The sequence below is a fragment of the Meleagris gallopavo genome, chromosome 3, assembly GCF_000146605.3.
Source record: "Meleagris gallopavo isolate NT-WF06-2002-E0010 breed Aviagen turkey brand Nicholas breeding stock chromosome 3, Turkey_5.1, whole genome shotgun sequence".
In the NCBI taxonomy this organism is placed as follows: domain Eukaryota; kingdom Metazoa; phylum Chordata; class Aves; order Galliformes; family Phasianidae; genus Meleagris; species Meleagris gallopavo.
Genome location: NC_015013.2, coordinates 56,381,320 through 56,394,937, shown reverse-complemented (window position 1 = coordinate 56,394,937; position 13,618 = coordinate 56,381,320). Strand labels below are relative to the sequence as shown.

The 13,618-nt window shown below is 41.4% G+C and overlaps 1 protein-coding gene across 11 annotated transcripts in view; it reads right to left on the bottom strand.

The window, feature by feature from the left end:
* Nucleotides 1-13,438, bottom strand: part of CHCHD7 (coiled-coil-helix-coiled-coil-helix domain containing 7) — a 34,072-nt gene extending 20,634 nt beyond the window's left edge. For 7 of the 11 annotated variants that reach the window (XR_002113378.2, XR_004159263.1, XR_004159265.1 and 4 more), the window contains exons 1-4: nt 13,355-13,436; nt 11,538-11,611; nt 10,882-10,980; nt 9,839-10,048 (exon numbers count right to left, since the gene is read on the bottom strand). Coding sequence is in view for 1 of the 11 variants with exons in the window: in XM_019614043.2 (XP_019469588.2) it covers nt 9,947-10,048; nt 10,882-10,980; nt 11,538-11,591 (255 nt within the window). In the remaining 10 variants the exon portion in view is untranslated. Of the gene's footprint in view, nt 1-955; nt 1,110-9,818; nt 10,049-10,881; nt 10,981-11,537; nt 11,612-13,354 lie in introns of those variants that run through there. The other 4 variants (XR_004159259.1, XR_004159260.1, XR_004159261.1 and 1 more) reach the window with 3 other exon arrangements.
* Between the last annotated feature and the right edge of the window lie 180 nt (nt 13,439-13,618).

The window sequence follows — 13,618 nt, the reverse complement described above, 5'->3', positions numbered from 1 at the left end:
TTTTTTTTTTAAGATAATATTTAATAAAAACAAAATTTTAAAATAAGATATACCATTGTAAAGTCTGCAAATACTCTCAAGCTATTCTATTTTTCCATTCAGTATCCTGTTGGCTTGAATTATCCTTATAAATGATACTAAGTTTAATAACCATCCAAATAGTTTAAACAGGTCTCAAAGAAGAGGGGAAAAAATGCTTCATCTTGAGAACTGAAATGTGATTGCCTTGACAGAGAGGAAACCAGCACACAATCATATGCATTCACTGAACACTGACAAATAAGCGTCTTGAGGGTCTGGTTTTTATAGTACCTGAGGAAGAAGAGTACCCATTATGTAAGCTGCCTGTCAGGAATAGAAAGTTACTACTTTGGTTTCCTATGTATCTCTTCTGAATCAAGAAGTACTGCAGCTGTGCTGGAGGGCCAGAGGTGGACGTTTTCACTTAATGGCAAAGCTGACCATTAGAGGCAGAATCATCAAGGCTGGAAAAGACCTCTAAAGATGATCTAGTCTGCTAGCACAATACATTAGAATAGATTACAAGAACAGAGATGCCTTCCAATAAATCCATTACAGATATGATGATTGAGATGTCTCTGTTGGGATACAATAGCGGTAATGCTGCTAGAAGAAATGAAAATTAAAATACAAACACAATTTAAAGAACAGTGAGGTAGCATTTTAATTTATTTTGAAATGCCCAATTCCACACAAAGCCCAGTGCAGGAAGCCTGGAGCCACCCCCCCATCCCTCCCCAACATATCCTCTCTGGGTGGGAAACCCCAAGGCCACAGCTCTGCTCCTGCCCCCAGCACACAGTGTGAACACAGGTCACTCAATAAGTAACCAATTGTACCACGCTAATAAAAATACACTTCTTGGCAAAGCATTTGATTTGGCTCCATCTCACTTGATGAAGAGTGCTTTATTAAATTAGGTCAATTCGCTTACCTGAAGTTTGCTGAAACTGTTCTTGCAATACCACATGTTGAGCATCCTTCTAAAGGCTCACAGAAGAACACCTGCAAGCTGCCTACGTCAGAAGCATCAATCCCTGACTGAACAGCAGGTTCTGTTCCTCTCTCCCAGCAATGTGAATGCTGAGCTGCAGATATATCACAAGGAAATACATATGCATAAAATTCTCCCTGCAAGTGAACACCTTATCTATACCTAATAGAGGATTGCAAAGAAAACCATAAATGAAGACATTGTAACATTTTCAGTTAGCAAATTACTCTGATTTTAGAAAGCAATGTCTGCTTGCCACCATATACATATGCCAAGTTCATAGAATCACAAGGTTGGAAAGGACCTACAAGACCATCTAGTCCAACTGTCCTCCCATTACCACTGCTACCACAAGCACTAAGCCATATCTCACAGCTCCACATCCAGACACCTCTTGAACACTGCCAGGGACAGCGACTCCACCACCTCCCTGGGCAGGCCATTCCAGTGCCTGACCACTCTCTGAGAGAAAAAGTTCTTCCTCGTGTCTAACCTAAACCTCCTCTGGTAAACTTGTGGCCATTTCCTCAAGTCCTGTTTGTTGGCTGGGAGAAGAGGCCAAACCCCTCTTCATCACAACCTCCCTTCAGGAAGTTGTAGAGTGCAATGAGCCTCCTCTTCTCCAGACTGAACAATCCCAGCTCCCTCAGCCACTCCATATAAGACTAGCAGAAAGTGCCCTCACCAGCACATGGGAACAACCAGCCTGCATTTCCAGACCAGCACAAACCTGTACCATTTAGCTCAAAGAGAATTGCTGTGCCCAAAACAGGGATCACCTGCAGATACCCACAGCTGGCTTCACAACAGCTTGTCCAGGAGCCTGATCTCCTGTGGCTGCCAATTAGGGAAGATAGAGAGTTACTGATGCCCCACTAGCTCCTGGCTGGGGATTTCCCCCCACTACAGATCACAGGAGCACATTGTGAACTCCTCGTCCCACAGAAGCCCTAAAAGAGCTGAGGTGTTAAGGTATTTATTAACGTATTTGATTCTCAGGGTTTTGAGCATTAAAATTTAGGGGGCAGAAAGCTGAAAAATACTTCTAGTGTATGGGTAGATGAACAGCAACTAACTGACTGGCAGCAACGAGGGGTTGAGAGACAGCTGCTGAAGGCCATCACTGCAGATTCTGGCATCACCTAATACCCTGAAAGAAGGAAATTAATGTCCTCCCTCTCATTCCCACATCAGCAGACCTCATAGGCATTTCCCTGGACTGGACCAGCGACAAGCTTACTCTGTAAACACTCATCCCATTTGCACTGCCAGTATGAAAGGATGCAGTGCAACATCATCCTCTGGGCACTTCTAATGCTTCAGATATTAGGAAAAAATTCTCCTCAAATTCTCATCAAATGAGTGGTAAGGCACTGGAATGGGCTGCCCAAGGATGCAGGACGAGTCACTATTGCTGGAGGCTTTCAAGAAGTGCACAGATGTAACACTGAAGGATATGGTTAGTGGGCATGGTATCAGCAGTGAGTTGATGGTTGGACTAGATGACCTTGGATGTCTTTTCCAACCTTAATGATTATGATTCAAAGCATTGGGCACTCACAGGCTCCAGCTGTCTACAGATAACCAATAAGCATGCATGCCCTTAGGAATCTACAGTCTAAATTTAAAGAGTCAAAACACTTCCATTCTGCACTGGAGTAGCCAGCTCAGAATCGTACACTAACCATCATCTTGAATCTACCGAAGGAGCTGCTTTTGCCTGTCAAGTAGAAGAGAACTAAAACACAGCATTTTTTGGTGCCAGTAGAGTCTGTTTGAACCCATCAGCCACCAGGAAACTTAGAGCTAAAGTACTGAAGGCTGACACAGCAGGAAATGGCAATTTCACAAAGCACACTACCTAAAGGTCTGCCCCTTTACCCCTTCACTACTTTCCATGCATTGAAGCAAACACTGTGTTACTAGAATACTCCAGTGCAGCAACTTGGTTCAATTCCACTCCACTGGCACAGGTTGCCCAGCAAGGCAGCAGAAGCCCCATCCCTGGGGACATGCAAGGTTAGGCTGGATGGGGATCTGAGCAACCTGATGCAGTGTAGGTGTCCCTACTCACTGCAAGGGAGTTGACCAGATGACCTTTAGAGATCCCTTCCAACTCAAACAATTGTATAATTCCATGATCTAAATCAGCAGAAGACAGCAGAGTTCCTGCCACCCAAGTTCTCATGTGCAGCCTTGTCCATCACTTAAGCAGTTACACACAGCCGAGAGCTGCTCAGTAGTCCACACTGCGAGGAATTCTTTCACAGGCTTATGATCATTCATAAGCTTGAGATATCGACCTATTTCTACTATTAGTCTAATATCATCTTACAAGTGTTATTTCCTTTCAGGACATTTAGTATTTCTTCTCTATCTTGAGCATAAGCTTTCTTGTTTGTCATTAAGGACCTGCTTATTTACTTTGAAATTATGATCTATTTTGGAACTCTGAAGCGTAATTATGTTTTCAATTTACATCTCACTGATGTAACATGGCTTACAGTTATCTGCACATGTAACACTGATATTTGATAGACAATAGTTCAATTTTAAGTATGTGCAACAAAAATCTGATCCTTGACCCACAAGGTTCTGAACTACATAGTTTCGGAGGGCTTTCATTTCTTGAACATGAATGTTGGGTGATGTTTAACTGCTTCTACTGAAAAGCAGTTAAAATATTTTTGTATTCTTCACTTCTAGTAAGAATAAATAGAGCATTGAATTTTGTTATTGATTGGTTGCCTACTTTCTAGTTTAAACTGCTGATCCATAGCATGCACAGAATTGTGTTTTGCAATAATTGAGAGCCATTAATCTTATTTTACAGGACAATGGATGACATCAATATTCCCTGGCACACGGAGCAAGATATTGTGCCAAGAAAGTGCTACACGAAGCATTAAGAAAATAGAATACCATCATCATCCTTGAAGGTACTGAAGTACAGGAATTTAACAGCACTCTCCAAAAATAAAGGTGGAATTGAAAAGTCTTCAAGAAAAAAAAATACGAAATATAGTGGAGAAGGTGTAAGTTAAAAATATTAAGTGTTGAGATACAAAACATAGGTAGTAAAAGATGCAGACATTTCTGTGCCACTGAGGCTGCTAGAAACAAGAGTCTCTTCACTAAAAGTTGTTTTTTTTTACTGTGCAATGTCATTTCTTCTAAAAGAGAAGGAACTGTGGTAGTGCTCATAAAATAGTAAAAACATTTTACAGATAAAACACAAATTTGTCATCAACTGAAAGCATTTGTTTTAATAGTAGCTTCAGGAGGTGGACCATAGCTTGTATGCACTGAACTAACTCAGATGAAATAAAAGGAGGCAACATGTTTTTCATACTGAAACCAAGACTAATTACTTGAAAAGTAGCAAATATTGAGCAATTAGAGATTTTCATTCTTGTTTCAAGTCTGCAAGCTGCCAATGCACTTAACTGTCAGGAAATGTTTCCAGTGTACAGCTGCTTATCTAAGTAAGGAAAGCAGTAGTCCAAGGGTAGCAGCACTTCAATGTGCAAAGCAATGGCAAAATCTAATTCACCAAGTAGGTCTGAGTTTCAAGTAAATAGCAGATTGTAGAATAATTCCTGAAATAGATTAAATGGATTAGGATTGGGGCTTCAGATGGAATCTGCTCAAATTGTACACGACATACCTCACCCAGCCCTGAAATAGGCACTGCGAATACAAGTAATCTTTTACAGGCAGTAACGACCTAGCAGTAAATTGGAAGTCAACTTGGCAGAAGTGGAAAACTGTATATAAAGAAATAAAGAAAACAATTCTAAAAATTAATTTTTAAAAGGATGTTTTTAGAAAACAATAGCTGTACGCCTAACTCCAGTGACTACGAATATTTTATTCACTCTAAAAACCACGACCAAAAGAAACCCATCTTATTTATGGAAGACTCACACTACTCCAACTTCTTTGGTTTTGTAAAATAATGTATAATAAATTGCAATGATTCCCACAGACAGCATAAGGAGAAAGTGTTCCGACTCTGTGACCCTTGCGAGTCCCTCTCAGTTCAGGATAGTCTATGTTTCTATGACCGAATGACCTCACATCCCTTCAGAAGACATTTTCTAGGGAAGGAACTGTTAATAACAACTAGGTCAGCCACAGTGTTACTTCAGGATCTGAAAGACGCAAGTATCTGTTGTGGTTCTCAGCCTCAGAAGTTTCAGTATTATTTGTTTCTGCAGTGCCACAGCTGCGTGCAGCATTCTACAGACTGCTGCTGAAGAAGCTGACAGCCCAAATTAAACAACGCACCACCATAAAACAAATTAGACTCAAAAAGCACTTGAAGAGCTACCAGAACTTCTAAAAAACCTGACACTTTCACTGCTAACTAAAAAGCTGTTCAGTTAGCATTTCATATAGATAGACATCCCATCTTGGAGTCTGCTGCTGGAGGAAGACTTTCTTTTTAATCCCTGGATGCAAGTTATGGAAGCATGTTTTGGGACTGAAGGGGAAGCTAGTTTTGTAAGAAACAGATAAGCAGGAAAGATGTTCCAGGCAGAGTTAACAGAAATCAGTTGTGAAAGCGAAGACTGGCAAAAGGCAGTCAAGGAAGAAACTGCCATAGAATGATACCTCCACAACAAACTCAACACCACGTACACAGATGTTGATCCTGAAGTTACAAGACAAGCTAAGCAGCAAATCAAGTAATAAAAAGCAAGAAAGCAAGATATAAGTTAGGAGATGAAATAATATTGTACCTGAGGAAAAATCCAAGAACTGAAGTCATAGGAAAATGGGAGTCTAAGGGCAGGACTTGCACTAGTGCAAGGAAAAAGGCTGACATTATTCAATGAGATGCTAAAGGGGAAGGCAGGCTAATTTTAAGAGTTTTAGGTTAGCTGCATTTAGTTCAGCATCAAGTATCAAGTGGGAAGTAATCGTGTGATTTAAAAAAACTTAAAAAAAAAAAACAGGTGTTTTAAAGACTTCACCTGTATTGAAGGTGTTAGAACAGCAGTTGCTCACAAAAGGATTTGGACAAAGAAGGCACCAAGACAGAACCCTAAAGGATGGAGAGAGAATTTATTCAAAATCTGATGAGTCTTAGTTATCTATAGAGACAGATAAAAACATATTGAAGCCTTAACAGTCCATTGCATTTAGTGGATATAAATGTAGTACTTCTGCAGTTTTCTATCCAATAGGTAGCAATAACAATTAAAAAAATATCTGAAGTAGTCAGATCTATTACTTTTCATACTTAACTAGTCAGAGAACACCACGAACACCCAGAGTTGCAGCACATGCAACAACCTGCCTATCAAAGCTTCACCTACTGAACCCAAAGAGGTTTTCAGGACTCTGGAGCTAAGTGACTAACACCTACAGGAGCACTAAGTCATACCCACCATGGGAGCAGAAAGCATACAGCAGTCTTGCACTGTAGGATTACAGGAACCACAAGATAGTAAAAGAAAGACACATCTGGACATTCACCTGGGCCTGGCAGAAAGCCCAGAGCTACTGCTGGTTCAGTGCTCAGCTCTGAGCAAGAGACCTCAGTGGAAAAAAGATACTCTAGAGGACCATACTTGAAGGCTTCTCAGGCTACACATAAGCTTCCTATCTCCAGCATTCGAGATTCTCACCTTCCTCTTCTCTTTATAGTATAGAGGCAACATCCAGCCTTCCCTTTTCCTGAATGAATTTCATGTTTTAAATCTGTGGAAGAGGCTTAAAACAAAAAAACCTAGGAAGACAGCAGTGGTTAGCAATGTTGTTTTCATGAAGTCTCTGTTGTACAACAGCACCATCCAGCTGTCAAACAAAAAAATGAAACAGTTCACCACCACAATCCAGATTTAGTTTTGTACCACAAAACACTAAGAGTTAAAACTAGTAAACGAAACCCATAAAAAGTCTTCTCCTTCCCAAATGAACTGCATTGGTCCTTTATGTTTTGTTCCTGTGTTAGTGCAGAAGATTGTGTGCTTGCTTTAGTGAAGCAAGGAGTCCAACCCAATTTATTTCTGCTCACTAAGCCTGGCAGTCTACAACTTACCTCAGTGCTTGATGTGCAGAGTATCCACTCTCAGACACAAAGAAAAGACCATTACCTTTGGCTCACAACCAAAGACAGTTAACCACACTACAAAAATTAACCAAAAAAATTGTTCCATAAATAACAGCTTATGTTTTTGCTGTCGTAATTTACTGCTCCACAGCTTCAGAAGTGAAACTAGGAACAATAACCTGAAGTGAATGGAAGAAAACAAAAGACTCAAACTTCAGTAATGGATTACATTATGACAGAACTTCTTGCTTCCCCAGATTTGTTCTAAAAAGAAGTTTAATAAAGCACATGCAATACACAACTGAATAAGCAACATCCCTCACAACAGATAACTGTTACCTGAATGAAATCTTAATGTCACTGCTTACATTGCTGCCACTTCTTCATCAAAAAAGATCAGGCTTGCCATAAAGCCTGAAAGGAACTTACCTTGTATGTCCACTGATGATCAGAAAGTCTAACACTAGAGAATTGCTCTTGCATTACACATGCCTTAAGCTTGCCCCTCAATCCCGTATTTTTTCATTGTGAAATAGCTCCAGCAGGGAATACATCTCTTCCTCTAACTTTCTGAATTCAAGTCCTAGTTCTTTAGACACAGTATAGCAGCTACCTCGAACTGCCACATGTCAACCATCCTTTAAGCGAAGGAAAAGAGCAGAAATTTCCCCAGGAAACATTAGCAGGAAAAAAGTGGAAATGCAAAAACCCACTAGGAGTATGGCTATTCTTACACTCACATCTGAAAGAAAAATTCAGGGTAAGTGAGACAGCTTTAACTTAAACTCATGAAAGAAAACAGATTTAAGTGCAAGTCCAGAACCGGAGTGCAGTAAGAAGAAAACAGCAAGCACTAGAATAGTAACTAAAGCCATAGGAGCAAAGACACCATGCCTAAAGATGCAGCAAAGGCGCCAAATGACAAACTTGTGCCAAGTGGGAGAGAAGGTGAGCTCAGACAAGCAAAGCAGCAAGACTAGAAAAGTCTAGAGATGCAATAAAAGACGACAGCCAGCTAGCCAAAACTCAGAGAGCAGGATTAAATAAAGGCATGGCCACTGAGGAAGTAGCACCATTAAGCCTAACTAACAAAAGCAAGGAATTCTCCACTCAGATGGAGAACACAGGATCTTCAGGAAGACGAGCTGTATCAGAAAGTCACAGCAGAACTAGATCATTAGAGCAGAGAAGAACAAAGTTACTAGAAAAATGTTGGAATTGGAACAGGCTAAAAATGTTCAAACTATTAAACAGAGGAATTTGTGCCAAACTGGAAAAACTCCTAAATAGGAGGGTATTGAAACAATTTAGAAGTGGTGGGCAAGGTAGAGCCTTCAAATCTAGTATGGAAGCTTCTCTTCTGCTCCAAATAAAAACACAATCACTGACAGCAAAGTTTGAATTTTAAGTAGAGACAAAATAATCCAAAATAAAGAATCTCATGATCTTCACTGAAGAAGGTCTACTTCCCTTGCCAGGAACACACAAGAGAACTTATGACATGGTTTGGAGGCCAGACAGCTATTCTCAGAGAACTGCGCACTCAAGAGGCATAGAGTTACACTCTTTCCAGTAACAAAAAGGGCACGATCAACCCGCTTCAAAAACTCAGGTATAAAAGGAGAGCAGCCAGAAAGACAGGAGGAAAAGTAGATCCCATTAGTTACTAGTCGGTCAAATGGCAAGGGGGAAGGTGAAAATAGCATAAAACTGCTGCTAACATAGAAATAGGCCTTGAGTGGAAAGCAATGAGACAAGCCAGACAGAGGGAAAAACAGGAAGCTATGAAGTCTTTCCAAAACAGTCTAAATAGAGAGACAACACTTTTACACCATCCTCCAAGAGGTCAGCCAGAGTTCTGCCAACTTAATCGCAGTATGTCTTAAAAGGTTTTCACATGGAACTTGAGCTCATGACAGTGGTTTTTCCATTTTACCACAGGGTGCGATTTTTTTCTTTAAGCCAGGACATCAGAAAATACTGAGGGTAAAGAAAACAAGTGTTTCTAGACAGCAATCTGATTACACTTAGTAGTTGCCCAGTTTAGATAAGGAATCAGTCTTACTTAAGACTGGAGTAGCCTATTCAAACCGAGCTTTGTAGTCTTGTATGAGTAAGCATTTCCAAACCCCGGGCTTCAGCTGTCCAGAGTCTTAGATAGATGTACTATAGTTAAACCTGCTATGTCACTCCAAGTGCATGTTTACATGCCTACGAAGTCCCCAACCCCCTCCAACAGCCAAGTATCTATTTACTATCCACCAAAGGTACTATTCAGCTGAGACGAGTTCAGTTCCATCTTCACCAACCTCTCTAACCTTGTACCAAGCAAAGCCTGCACATCTGATTTATAGCAACCTTCTGCTCACACCAATGAAGAGCTGTAAGCTTACCGACGGCTTGTTGGATTTGGGATTTTAGTTCATGAATAGTGTTATTTAAAGAAGGGACACTGAAAACAACTCATGAAAACCGGACTACCCACGATAAGCTTAGAATATTAGTCAGAATGCTACATACAAGAGATTTTGCACATACTAGTCCTTTACTAGTTAGAACTTAGAATTGCAAATTTCAGGAGCCTTTAGCATTTTACAGCATTTAGCACTTCACAGCATGTTAGCTTCTACTTCCAAGGTGTCTGGACAAGCTGTGTTGGTACCCATGTCTTCTAGTGAGACACCAAACACCAGTGAGGAAGAGTACAAATAGAACTAGTCCTATCTTAGAAAGCTCACACACTTCAAAACTTAGGAGCTTACTTTAATCCAAGATATGGCAACAGTGAAGTCCAGTTTACAAGAGGGCAACCTGCTGCTGACAAGTCTTCGTATGTACAGTGAAAACAGTAAAACAATGCAAGTTTGTAGTCAGTATGGCTTCTCTACTGATTCCAAGATTTTCTTTCTCTCTTCTGCTGAGGGCATCTCCGGTTTCACACCATTTCTTTTCCTTTGCATCATAATGTCATGCTGAAAATAGAAGAAAGCAAGCATGAGAACACAGATTTCTCAAAAGTCTCTGCCCCTGACTCCCGCTGAATAAGATCCTTCAACAGAATTACACTTATATACAAGGAGCCAGACACTCTAGATCTGATTAGCTGACAACTAAACGTACTAGTATTTAACTGAAGCTATCTGACAGCTCACCTTGCAGCTTCACATTACAGCATTCCCATGACACAGACGACTATGCAACTGTCTGTAAACAGGTTTTTTTTTTTGAAGTTTATACAAGTATTTAAAGGCATAAACTGAAAGACTATTACAGTGGCATAAGGACCAAAGATAGCAGAGAACAGTTGAACTGCATGGGACCGTATCACCCATACCCATGTGCACAGAAGTGCCCAGTTCCTCAAGATCCTTTCCCACCACAATACAGGAAAAAAATAAAAAATCACCACCAAACAGTGAGCTCTTCCTGAGCGTTATCTTAGGTTGAAGCAAAGATGAGCCAAAGCAACAAAAACAGATCAACTTGTCTTACCTCTTTCTTTACCTACTTTACTTGTCTTACTTTCTTTACGTGCATTTAAAACAACTTACTGACAAAAATGTCTGACTAACTTAGAGGGAAATACACTGCAAGAACATTGACTCTCAATTTCAGCAGGTAAGTTTAAGTCTTCCACCAGCACATACTAAGTATTTAGGAATCTAGCACCTTCATGTGAACATAAGAACAGCAGTAGCAAGCGCTACAGTCCAAAGAGTTCAGAAAACAGTCAGAAATACACTTAAAACAAGATAAGGAGTAAAAATTAGAAAAAAATCTATGGTGCTTAAGGAAACCTGCTTACCCAAAATTTTCTGCAGTTTTTGTACTTCAAAAAATAATCAGTACACATATCCTTTTTATAGTTGTTGTCATCCATACATTTTCTAGAGGCATCTGTTTCCTTTAATAGGAAAAACAAGCTTCAGAGCTGAGAGAAGTTACTGTACTCAGTGTCTAAAAATTCTAACAAGTCTCAGAGTATCTACAAAGATAGGAGACAGCTTCTCAGATAAATGAACTATATCAAAGGGAACATCTACCAGAACAGATAATCAGTAATCCTCAAGCCATTACTTCATTTGGAGGTCGTAACAAACATAGTATTCCTTAAATAGTAAGAAGAAAGTCCACAAAATAGTTGTTTACAGAGATCCATGGTATAACCCATAGAAGATATTAAGATTATCCATCAAGCTTGTCTAACTGGGATTTCAGACTGGTTTTAAGGACAGAACAATAAAGCAGTAAGTTGTATTACTCCCATTTGTAAGTAACTACAGACTTATTTCATATGTACTTTACTATGCGTGTTTTTCAGCCCTTCCCACTTTCATGCTCTAAGAAATATTCAGTGCAAGCTACTGATGCAGCAGTGCTCCCAATAACGCAATTTCTAGAGGAATTATTTTTGCATTTTCACCTAGAAACATACAAACAGAAATCCCAATTTGATCTTACCGCTATGCAAGGATTTCTGTCATGATCTCTAAGCTGCTGTGCATACTTGGGCATTCTAGACACTCGTACCCTGGCTAGAAACAGAAAAGAAATGAGTTAAGTATCAGCTTTTAACAGTGATAGAGTAACTAAGTTTGAACTTCAGCATCTAAAAAAGGACTTCAGTAGTGCACACAAAGAGGTTTTGTGGGTTGGTTTCTTCTTACAGGTTTTTTTGTTTGTATTTTTAAGTAAGGTTCTTTTGTGAAATTCCAAAGCACCAACAAGATAGCTCAGGCAAGTTTAGCCTATCACCACGGCTGCTTGCACCTAGGTAAGTTCCATCAGAATGACTGAAGGGAGTCACTCTTCTACTAGACTACCACACTGAGAAAGCAAACCTCCGGGAGAAACAGTTTTGTGGTAACTCTTCAAACCAATACACTTTAAAAACCTCAGCAAATACAGCAGGGGAACAGACTTGTCCCTGCTCCTTAGCTGGATCATCACGCATACCCACATGCACAGAAGTGCCCAGCCTCCTGCTGCACCAGACAATTACCAAAGAAATTACTCCATTGTAAGGAAGACCAGATTTCCCTATGCCATACAGGTCAGCTTGAACCACATTTTTCAGCCATTCACTAGTTTGACACAGGCTCTAGGAACTGTAAGCTGAAGATATTTCAGTGCCAATAACCTACAGTAATCCAAGATGAGGACATCAAGAAGAGCAGCAGACCCTCACTTCCCTTACTGCTCCCTACACACTGCCTCCAGCACAAGTGTGGCTATGCAAGTATTTGTTCCAGATAGAACAGTTCTAAGCAGAAATACAAACTAACTTGATCAAATGCTTACTTGAGCCAGTGCAAGCAGAAATACAAAAGGAAAAACAGGAAGAAACACCTTTGCAAAAAAACTGAGGTACAGATATCCTTATTCTACCTTATTTAGCCTAGAGACGCTACTGCAGTTCGAGCCTAAGCTTCTTTCTGTTCACATTGGTGACTGAGAAGCACAGGTCTACAGAGAAAATCCACTTCTGCTTGATATCAATTAAAAAAAACCACAAACAAACCAACAAACCAAACACTCTCATGAACTCATGTAGTATTTTAGATGAAAGTTCTTACTTGGTGAAGAAGGAAACTATTCCATGTGAGCAAGCCTTAGGTTTCCATCCCCTGTGAAACTATATTCACAAGGTACTTGAATTATTTCCTGTACTCCACATGGCAGTGTTGCTGTTTTAGAAAACAGCATCAGGAGCAGCTTCAGCTTTCCCTAAAGAACTGCCCAAGGTTTGAGGTGCCTTAACAAGCTAGGCAAACGCTAACTTTTGTGAATGCAAAAGGATTCGGGTGAGAAACTTCTGACTGAGATAGAACTGCACACATGTAGAACTGCAGCATCATCCCACTGTGAGCATTACCAAAGCAAGTACGTCCGAAAGTGTTTGGAGCCAGACTGACTTCAGCTTAGAATTCCTCTGAAGAGTAACTGTTAGCCCCAGACACATCAACATCACCGCTCGCTACCCAGACCGCTGTCACCACGTTCGATTTGACCACGCCGCAGGAGTTCATCCCCGCACGGGGCAGAGGAGCGCACCGTAACCCACTTCACAAGCACTCAGGTCGGGCTCCCCGCACGTACGCCTCTCCCCCTCTCCAAAGCGCTCTCAGCCGAGAAGGGCAGGCGGGTCACGCCGGAACGCCGCCTCTGCCCGAAGCGGCAGCCGGGCAGGAAGCCGCCCCACACCGCCATCCTCTGCTATACGCGGGCTGCGGCTCCGAGCACAGCCACCGCCAGCAGCTCCTGCGCCGGGCTCTTACGTTCTAGCACACCGGCAGTCACGAGCCACGGCAGGCAGAAAGCCACTTGTCGCCGGCGCTCCTCAACCCTGAGGGTGTCACAGCCCATAACCCACCGGCGTATTTCCCCACGGCCTCCGCGCTGTTTACTTAAACGCACGCAGAGCAGCTGTTAAGCCGCCAGCCGCGAAGCGAAGCTCGCACGCAAAGCCCGCAGCCCTTACCGCTGTAACAACGGGCGGGAGGCTACGGGGAGCCGCAGGGCCGAGGGCGCGGGCGGCGGCG